Here is a 10,326-nt window from a genome sequence, read left to right as displayed (position 1 = left end):
TTTCGATGCAAATACTTCTGTACTTAAGTAACATTTTCAATGCAGGGCATCTTTTTAGGGTGGTATGGCTACTTGCAAATGTGCACACGGACCACTTGTACTGATGAAGAGATATAAAGAAAGAAGCATGTGTTCTCCCTCTCCTTCCTCTCTCTCAATCCGCAGTTCAAAAATCACAGAATCCAAATGCACAACTCGGGAGGCAAAGTTCAGGTAAAGTCAAATCAGTTTAGTTAGTTTAGTATCAATTCTGCCGCGATTTCTACTTTCATGAAGCTTAACATTTCTGTTGACGCTGTCAGAAAGGGAATAATTCTACTTTATGTTTATTTTTGAGGTTGTAGTGGGCGGTGGTGTTCTCCTGTATGTAAATTAGAAACACCTCTCAGTATAATATATATTGATATAGTCCAGTTCAACACGACTGCAAACTACAAACACAATAACAAACATGTAGTTTGTCGTTAGAATAAACTCTCTGACACTCTGTGTCAGTCACAACTAAACATTATTATCTATTTCTGTAAGGGCAAATTTTATAGCAGAGGTCTTGATGAAGTGGCCAGTGAGCGTGACAAACCTAAAAAACAAAACTTGTACAATTGTGACCTCCAGTGGTTTACAGCCTGCTTTGTTCATTCATGTCGGAGATTCCTGTTTTCCATAATCGCACACTTGTTATAATTGTTTGTTAAAACCCTTCAAAGGGTGTGATCGTCTAAAAAAACAAAAACAAAGGAAGAGGAAGGATTTTAAAAATAGTATTTAATATCTAAATAAGAAAAACTGGCAGGTACAAAATAACATACAAACAGACATAATAAAATCATGTTGGTCCAGTAGTTTGATCAATATACCCTCAGTTGAATTTAGCATTGTCATACCATTGTTTTTATATTTCACAGCTCATGAATTGTTTCCACTGGTGCTTAGCACCATTTTTTTGTAATTTGCTTAAGCTGTGGATAAGTATCCACAACTTCAGGCTCTCTGAGAACTTCAATAAAACGAGAGCACGAGTCTTCACCTTTAAAAATGACACAATCAATCAGGTCAGTGACAGTTTTTCCTGGCTGTGAGGTATGCTTCAGGTCCTGATACTCTCTGTCTGTGACAATTTCTTTGGCATGCACGTTCTGCAGAATGAAGGAGCGGTCCGCCATCAGGCACTCGATGAGTTTCACCTTCTGCTCAGTGATCATTTTCGCAGCAGGTCCCTGGAAAAGACAGCAGGTTTTTGTTTATCAAGCCGAAAGCGATGAGGGTTTGTGTCAAATGGGTCATTTGCTTTGGGGAAATGTTATGTTTTGCTACTGTTTTTATGTTTGGGTACTTTGCTTACCAATTTCCATGATTGAGACGAAGTAATGCAAAGGGAAAGAATTGTCTGACATTAGGTTAAATCATCGAGAATATGCACACTATAGTGCACACTGAAACATATATTGATTTTTCAGGATTAAAAACATGTTTAAGGGCCTGAGAACATGTTTTGCTCTGCTCACCCTGTCCTCAGCAGTGCTTTGCTCTACTTCTGTACCAGGACTTCTGTCTACTTCTCCAAACTGGAAGTGAAACACACTTTCAACTATCTAGAGGAACTAGAAGAAGAAGAAGGGGAAGAAGACAAACAAAGGTCTTAAGATAGATTAAGAAAAAGAAAGAAAGAAAAAGAAACTTTTTAAATTACTCAACTAAATACTAAACTATACAACGGTGTGTAGATGCCAGCTAATATTGTTATGGTTGTTGCTATGGTCATGGGGATGTGGGTCACATGGTGGTGCATCAGCCAGGTGGTAAAATCAGCTGTTCACCTGGTGAATGTGTGTTTTTTGAACTGAGAGGGTGCGGGAGGAAGTCATACTTTTGCTGACCGCATGATCTTGGAGGTAAACTGACTGATGATTTTATGGATTGTTGGACTATGCACTGGTTGTGTTTTAACATTAATAAACATGCAAATCAGAATTCCAGCGATGTTTTATTAAACAGCCAGCGCGTCCGCCTGGTAAAGTCTTTCCCCTACTTAGCCTCATTGTGACTGTATTTTTTTGTTTAATAGTCGCCCAAATAGTGTGCATGCACAAGAAATAACTAAATCACGTCACGACTAATACAAACTAATGTACAGAAACTATCGCACTATCAGGCAAAAAATGTGTGTGCAAGTGGCCTACTGTACCTTAGAGGAAGGCGGTGTCTTGGAGGGGAATGCTTCATTAAGATTTGCTAAAATCAAAAAACATTTTCTTTATTATTATTGGTTCATGCTTTGATTTATGAATGAGAGACTAACGAAATAAGAATGGATCAAATGAGTACAAAGCTGCCAAAAATGTTACCTGCAGGTACAAGTGTTGTTGTCACGGACAAATTGATGTCGCCTCCAATATTGACACCAGAGATTTTGTCAGCACAGATTACACTGTTGCCACATGCAGTGAGATCTGCTCGGGGTGTCTGTCCAACATTCCCTGAATAAAAAAAACAAACAGTTTATTTTACCTTTATTATGATTCTATACTACAGGGAAAACCTGAAAATATGAACACTCACCAGATTGACCTTGATGAGCCTCTGTTCTGACCTCCATGTTGAGAGATTGTGCGTTCACATTTGTTATTTCTCTGGTGGTAACAACACTGTTCCCAGAAGCGAACACCGACTTCGACTTGTCCATGATCTCTACAGTGAGACAGAAAACAGTACTTGAGAGATTTCAGACATTGCTATACTGTGCATTTGTTAACGACTTCATTGATTGGCTTGGGAACCGGACGGTGGCCGGTTCAAGTCCAGCATGGACCAAAGTATGGAGGGTGGGTAGCTTTGAGCAAGGTACTGAACACCTAACTGTTCCCAGACTGCTACGTGTGGCTGCCCATCGCTTCACCATCTCTTCACATTTGCATGTCTATGATAATTATATTTTGGGTAATGTGAAAAAAGAGATCAATAAAGTATCTATTCTATTCTTTTCTATTTGAGGAAATCGTGTACAGTTACTGGACACAGAATAACAGAAAGTAGCCTCAGTAAACTACATTTAGTTTGGACATATTTTAGTAAGAGTGTGAATCTGATTTAACTCTCACGCATTAACACAATTCACACCTTTCACGCACTCTCAAACCACACGTCCACCAATGTATAACTGATATCATCGCGGTGCAAATCAGGGAGAAAGTGAGGAATGTACACAAATCTGCGTCCATGCTGTTCAGAGTGATCTCAGTCGGGCTCAGCAGCCCGGCGTCACTCCCTCTCCTCTCCCTCTGTGGGAGTTACTATGGTTACAGGGCGGCTCTAAACATCCTCATGTTTCTCATGAACAGATTTTTAGGTTCATACAATGGGCAGAAACATACGTCACAAGAAACTGAATAAATACAGCTTGAATAATGACATTAAACGCTGATTTTAAATTGCATTATTTGAATTTGTGTTGTTTAACTTAAATAACTGCATTGAAATACTGAATCTGATTTTTTACTTCCTGAGTAGAAGCATGTTGGTAATGCTTTTAGAGACACAATGGAGAGGACGTCCAGAGAAATGTGAAGGGTGTGCAGTGTGTATTAAAGCTGTATCTGTCTATGTTCAAGGAGTCTGTGGTCTCCTCGGTGCTGATAACTGTCAACTGAAATTAAACTTGTTTGTCTCTTGGTCAATAAGATCCAACCTAGACACACATCTGGTCGTTGAGAAAGAGTAACAGAGCTTCTTTTTTTGGTCAGTGGTGAGTACACGCCTATGCAAAAGCATGCATTGTAATACTGAAACCGAGCAGAGGCAAACAAACCTAAAAAAAAAAATATTATACATGTCAAATAGTTTGTGTGGCTTTAGATGGCACACTTTTTTACTTCAGTTCACATCTATAAAAACTTGAAATGTTCATTAAAATACAACATTTAATGTAACCAAAACAGAAAGTAAACTTTCACTCACTTTTCATGCACTATTATTAGTTTGTCATAGCCAGATCTGATTTTCCAGCTCCCTGACAATAAAAGTAACAATTTTCTATAAATGTTCTGTTGACAGTGATTATTGAGTTGGCTTTTCACTCGTAAATGTCTTAAAACTGAGTGATCTTGGCTGTTGAATGTTTCGTGCAAACTTTCTGGAGATGCAATAAATGGAAATAATAGTTCAATTAAGAAAACAATCAACACTTGATTATCCACCGGTTTCCATTTGCAATACCACAACTTGAAATGAAGAGATTAAAAAACCTTTGCATGTGTGTATATTGTTATACTAAAACGCATATCTGTACACCTGTCGTGGAAAAATGTCTACGCCAGATGCGTTGAACTTCACACCCACACCTTCTTAATACTCTTAAAGAGACATCAGACTTACCTTTATAGACTTAAACACGAGTTTAAGTATAAAAATGGATGAAAAGTGTAAAAGTTGTCAGACTGAACGGAAAAGCTGGCTCCTCTCTGAGTACTTTCTGTTCACACGGAGCGGATACTGCATATTTTTGACTTCCTCGTTTTTTTTAACCACCACATACAGCTGAGTACAGTACGGCACGGTAACGCAGCTGTGTCTGTACCAACAACGCTGTTAGGTTTATTAAGTCTGAATAACTGAACTTGAACTTTCAGTTGGAGTAGACAGCCTCAGACTGACCTCTGAAGTACAGTACAAAGTACTGAACAATTGTACTTGAGTATTACGCAACCATTACGCACGTTACGCATGGTTTGGTGCCATAGCCGCCCCATCACCAGATGGTTGGCTCGATTAGGATACAGCAGTCAGACACACAACTGACATCAGCCCTAAGGAAACGAAAACATGGCATCAAAAAGGCAACAGGAGTCTGCTGCTGAGAAAAGGAAAAAGAACAAAGTTATGAGGGAAAATGTGATTATTTAATGTAAATAAATATAAAAATAATATAATTATAATATTGTTGTTATCATATTGTTTGTTGTTAAATGTTACTGAAGCAGATTGCAGTTTTACTGTTATTTATTGTATTGTTATTGTAATTATCTGTGTTATTTTAAAAATGAATAATATATCTCTGGTTCAAAGAAATTGTAATTTACTAAGCAGTTACGCTTAGGCCCTGATTTTATGCTACTTTATGCTTCCACTTCATGTATTTGTTAAGTTCAGTGTGGAGTTACTTTGCATCATGAATTCTGATTAGGTTAAACTACACAGCAGCATGTCCAAAGTGAGAAAAGCTCCACATTTAACAGCTGCAACAAGAAATGAACACAAGAATACGTCAATAATTATAACACAGTGATTTTATTATGCACATTATGTATTCTGCATAACCTGTATCTTTACTTTCAGTACTTTTTGGTGCTAATATACTTGTACTTTTACTTGTAACATTGTACAATTATTACTTTTTTACTAAAGTACTTTACTTTTTTCACCACTGGTTGAGAGGAGTTGCTGATTTTCTTGAGCTTATGTGATCATAAACTGAATATCTCTGAGGTTTCGTGTCTGTTCAGACAAATCCATCCATGTGAAGACGTAATCTTGGATTTGAAACTGTGATAAACACGTTTCACTGTTCCGTTTGATTTATTTATTTACAATTAAGATTGATCGCAGTACACAAACAGTCTGCTCCTTTGCAGGGTCTCAGGTGTACAGTACCATCTAGTGGATATTTTCATACAGAAACTCAGTGTCCAGAGTTCAATAATCTTCCAAACCTCATTTCGTGACCTCTTGCCATTACATTACATGAAGTGTTTCACAAGGTAGAGGCTTTATATGTGTTAGAGCTTAAAGAGCTTGAAATGAAAAAAAGTCAGAACAGTGTTCAGTTCAGTTTCCGATATTTATTAAATGCTAAACACTCCAAAGAGTTGAGACAACAACAATATATTTTGTAATTTAGAGATCAGGAAAAGTTCCTGTAGAAGGACAGCATGTCGTCTAAACTCTGTGCGGGCTGCTGGGCCTGGCCAGGCTCCGCAGGCTGCAGGGGCTGCTGAGGCGGGTACTGTGGAGGCTGCTGAGGCGGATACTGTGGGGGCTGCTGAGGCGGGTACTGTGGGGGCTGCTGAGGCGGGTACTGTGGGGGCTGCTGAGGCGGGTACTGTGGGGGCTGCTGAGGCAGATACTGTGGCGGGTACTGGGGCGGATACTGTGGAGGAAACAGGTGAGGTGGTCCAGCGAAGTGAGGAGGAGGATAAAATGGAGGATAGAATTGAGGAGGGGCATACTGGGGAGGATTAAAGGGGGGAACAGAAACAGGAGCTGAGTCTGTCGGGTGATCTGGAGGTGTTGACTGCGATGAAGACTGCGGTTGTGGAGCAGGTGGAGGATCTTGCTGAGGAGGAGGGGGAGGAGGAGGAGGATGTGAGGGAGAGGTTTCAGGTTGAGGTTGTGGTTCCTCCTTGTTCTCCTCCTTCTCCGGGCCTTTCGTCCACTTAAAGGACATCTTGGATTTATTCTCCTGAGTTTTATTCTTCCCAAACGTTTGTCTCTTCTCCTCGCTGAAGTACGCAGTGGGAGGCGCAAACTCTGTATCTCGCTCTTCACGCCGACGACTTTTCCATTCGCTGAACATAAATTCTGAAAGAAACAGCACAGGGTGATGTTAAAGAGGTCGCCCGCATGACAAAGCACAGAAACAGTCTCTATAATCTTAGACATAGACATAACTCAGTTTGAATTCTTGCTTCATCCGCGACACGTTTTATTACGGATGTCTAAACACAGCTCCGTAACAAAAGGCCACAAAAAGGGCAGACTGATAAAGATGCATACTCATAAACATGAAGAGGAAGCACTGAGGTCTGAGGTTTACCTTTCCCTCTGTCCCATTCTCTGACATGAGGAACTCCCGGTTTGGTGTCCTTCCTTTCCTGGATCTCAACCTCCACCTTCTTCACCGTGCTGATCTCTGGGAATTCCTCCGGTGGAGGCGTTGGTCCTATTAACTCATCTTCCCCCTCCTCTCCTAGGATAAACAATTTACAACAATCCCTTGTCATTCATGTGATATTTAAACTGCAGCAAACAGAACAATGAGCTGGGTGTGAATCCAAACCTTCATTCTCCTCATCTTCAGTGCCGTCCAGCTTGGCCTTCTTCAGCTTCCTCTGCCTCACCTTGGCCAGTCTGGCATGCAGGATGGCTTGTCTCTTCTCCTTCAGTTTTTCCCTCTTCGTGCGCTGCTCTGTTGTCTGAAGGACAGAACAAGTACAAGAGGAACAAAGACTGAGCAACAAGTGAGGGGGGGGTTTAATCATCAGGACTTTAAGGGCTGTACCAGCATTGCTAAAGAAGAGTGGTGATGTACCGAGCAAGAGGAAAAACAAAGACATAAGAAACAAACTGGAAAGGATAATGTGTAGCGACCTGGTCCTGTTCCCCATGCATCACCCAGTTAGGGTTTATTTTACCACAGTGAGCAACAAACTGTACGTTATCCCACTTATTACACGGCTACTTACTAAAGAAATCAGAATAAAAACAGAATACATACTTTATCGATCCCTCAGTATATAGGACTGAAATACAACCACACACACACAAAGGCCTCTTGACATGCAAATGTAGAGAGGTGGGCAGCCATGTAGCAGCAGGAGCAGTTAGGGGTTCAGCACCTTTCTCAAGGGAACCTCAGCAGTGCTCAGCACCTCTCCAGCTACCAGTCCACCCTCCATACTTTGGTCCATGCTGGACTTGAACTGACCCTCCGGTTCCCAATGGACAGAGCTACTACTGCCCCTTTCATATCAAATTATTGATTCAAAAATGACTTTATTGGTTTAAAAATAGGTCCTTCAGAGTCTATTTTAGAACTGTGTCTGCCACAAGCCATGAAGCCATGTAATAAATGTTTTTATTGTACATACATGTGAGTATTTGGGGCAGTGGTTATCATGGAGAGGTGGCTTTAAATGCGCATGCTTGAGATAAATATGTCTGTCCAGTGATCAGCGGCTCACCTGGTCTCTAAGCATGTCCAGAGTTTCTCTCTGCTTCCTGCGGGACTCTCCATCCTGAGCGAACGCAAAGTAACCCACACCGAGCTCCCGAGCCTCTGAGATGAACAAACAGTCAAAATGTTTTCGACAAACCAAACCTTCGATTCAGATATGTGCAGAAACTGAAAAAAGTGTTACAATGCTTTAAAGGTAACCTTGTCCTCTGATGTCCTCGTAGTGGATCGGTCCGACAGGCCTCTTCATAGCCTCCTCTTCTTCCCTCTCCCACTCCTGCCTCTGCAGCTCTCGACGCATGTCCTCTGACAGGAGGTCAGCCGGGACGCTCCTACACGGAATAATCATCGGCAAAACAAAAACATCGAATTTGAAAAGAAACAATCACCTCCGTCTATAAAAGAGTTGTTATTTGTAGAATATTTACCCTTTTCCTTTCAGGTCTTGGTCCATTTTCTGAAAACCTGGCAGGTCTTTCTTCATGCATCGACGAGATCGGCCTAAAGCATCCACGTAATCCACCCTACGGAGAAACACGGCAGCAGGAGAACAGTTCACTAACAGGCTTCATAGAGTGTACACAATTTCACATTTGTATTTTTATTATAATGTTTCCATCAACTGTGCTTGGTCTGTCTTTTTCTGTTAGTACAGTAGGTGGCACTATAATCATCCAGGCCACTTGAATAAAGGTAGGAAACTGTTGTTGTCGTCGTCAGGTGTTGTTTGACCCCTGAAGGGCAAACATTTTTTGACTACTAAGGCACAAGTTTTTAATCTCAGTGTTTAGTTATTGAATGGACTCACAGTATTGTTACATATCGCACGGGAAATAAACTTTATGGAATTATCAACAGCGACGTGTGGACCCAACAAAAATAGGGAAAAACAGGTTGCTCAAACAGGTTGCTCCTGGGTCAACCCCTCAGTAAGCTTTGTAATGGACTGAGCTCCTTTAACATACACGTTTGATTCAAAAACAATAAATCAGACATTACCATTCCTCATCCCGGTTTTGCGGAGGAGGGATAGGAGACGGGTCGTCTCTCTCCTCCTCCTCATCTCTTTCCTTCTGTGCAAGTGTTTCTCTCTTTTTGTCGATAATCTTCTGGGTGAAGTCGACCAGGAACAGTCCCTCGGTCTCTTCATCTGATGTATGACAAGACAACATCGATACATTTATTTCGTACAAAACTAAATATATCAGGAGGATGTAAACTCAGGAGGTAAGAGCGGGTCGTCCACTAATCAGATGATCAGATGAGTCTGCAGGTCTTTGGATAAAAGCGTCAGCTAAAATGACTAAAAATGCTACATTCCACCAACCTGGAAAGTCTCCTTTTGTCATCTGCTCGTAAAGTTTGGCCTTTTCCTCCAGCCTGCGTCTGTTATAAGAAGATAAAGGAGGAGTCAGAGTTTGGATCAGTGTTGTTTAAAGTCAGTAAACCTCCTGTTTGTGACGTGTTAAACTCACTTTGAAGCGTCGAGGCTGTTCTGCTCCTCGGACAGCTGCTCTGCGTCTTTCTCAGCTCTCGCTGACACACCAGCATTTTGTTTGCTCCACACCGTAGGTTTCTACACATGGAGACAAACACACATGGTAAATAACACCGGGGGAACAATTTGAGATTTAGATTTTTATGCTGATTCAAACTAAAATTGGCGTGCCGATTCCAGAATTTCAGTCAGTTTTTTTCTAGCACGTTTTTTCTCGTTTTTGGACTCATCTACAGCTACGTGGCAACTTGTTTGTGCAGTCACACATTGAGATGCAGCTCCCAATAGATCAGTACTATCAATATCTGCCAACAGAAAGCCAGCATAGTAGAATGAAGAGGATTTGTGCTGGCTTTTCTCTTCACCTTGTAGCCATGGGCATACTGTCGTAAGTTATATTTGTTTTGATGTTGTTTTTGTAGTTTTCAAAGCTTGTAACTATTCCATCTTAGTGTTTGATTTACATACAGTAGGTATAAACTGTGGAGTCCTGCTAAATGCCGCTTCTCCACCTGACTTGCCGCCTTTGTTACTCCGGGGAACAGCTGATCGCACTAGAGCCGGCCGGCATAGCAGCAAGACCAGCCGATATACCAGCTGAACTCTGGAGGAAAACACACTGAGGATGCAGAGGAGGGTCGGGGCGGGACGGGCTTGTAGAGAGGACAGGATTTGGGCCGTGTCGTCCTCTGTTGTTATGGACATGTGCGGTCTCCTAGCAACAAATAGACGAGCTAACGGCGTTAACGTGGATCCACGCAGAGTATGAATGCAGTCTGATGTCTTCACAGAGACATGGCTGCACAGGGACACTACGGACCAGAACATCTACGTTGATGGCTTCCACACTGTCCGGGCCGACCGGGATTGTACCTGTCAC

The 10,326-nt window shown here is 41.5% G+C and overlaps 1 protein-coding gene across 1 annotated transcript in view; it reads right to left on the bottom strand.

The window, feature by feature from the left end:
* Positions 1-5,814: 5,814 nt before the first annotated feature.
* The window catches only part of ccdc174 (coiled-coil domain containing 174), a 7,210-nt gene continuing 2,698 nt past the window's right edge, over positions 5,815-10,326 (bottom strand). Inside the window, exons 3-11 of the mRNA XM_027279880.1 lie at positions 9,424-9,524; positions 9,276-9,334; positions 8,948-9,098; positions 8,377-8,472; positions 8,150-8,280; positions 7,956-8,050; positions 7,052-7,187; positions 6,809-6,961; positions 5,815-6,573 (exon numbers count right to left, since the gene is read on the bottom strand). Of these exons, the coding sequence (XP_027135681.1) occupies positions 5,897-6,573; positions 6,809-6,961; positions 7,052-7,187; positions 7,956-8,050; positions 8,150-8,280; positions 8,377-8,472; positions 8,948-9,098; positions 9,276-9,334; positions 9,424-9,524 (1,599 nt within the window). The 3' untranslated portion in view covers positions 5,815-5,896. The remainder of the gene's footprint in view (positions 6,574-6,808; positions 6,962-7,051; positions 7,188-7,955; positions 8,051-8,149; positions 8,281-8,376; positions 8,473-8,947; positions 9,099-9,275; positions 9,335-9,423; positions 9,525-10,326) is intronic.

This window comes from Larimichthys crocea, chromosome VI (assembly GCF_000972845.2).
Source record: "Larimichthys crocea isolate SSNF chromosome VI, L_crocea_2.0, whole genome shotgun sequence".
Classification (NCBI taxonomy): domain Eukaryota; kingdom Metazoa; phylum Chordata; class Actinopteri; family Sciaenidae; genus Larimichthys; species Larimichthys crocea.
The sequence above is the reverse complement of the archived record's forward strand: the minus strand, read 5'-3'. Positions and strand labels throughout refer to the sequence as shown.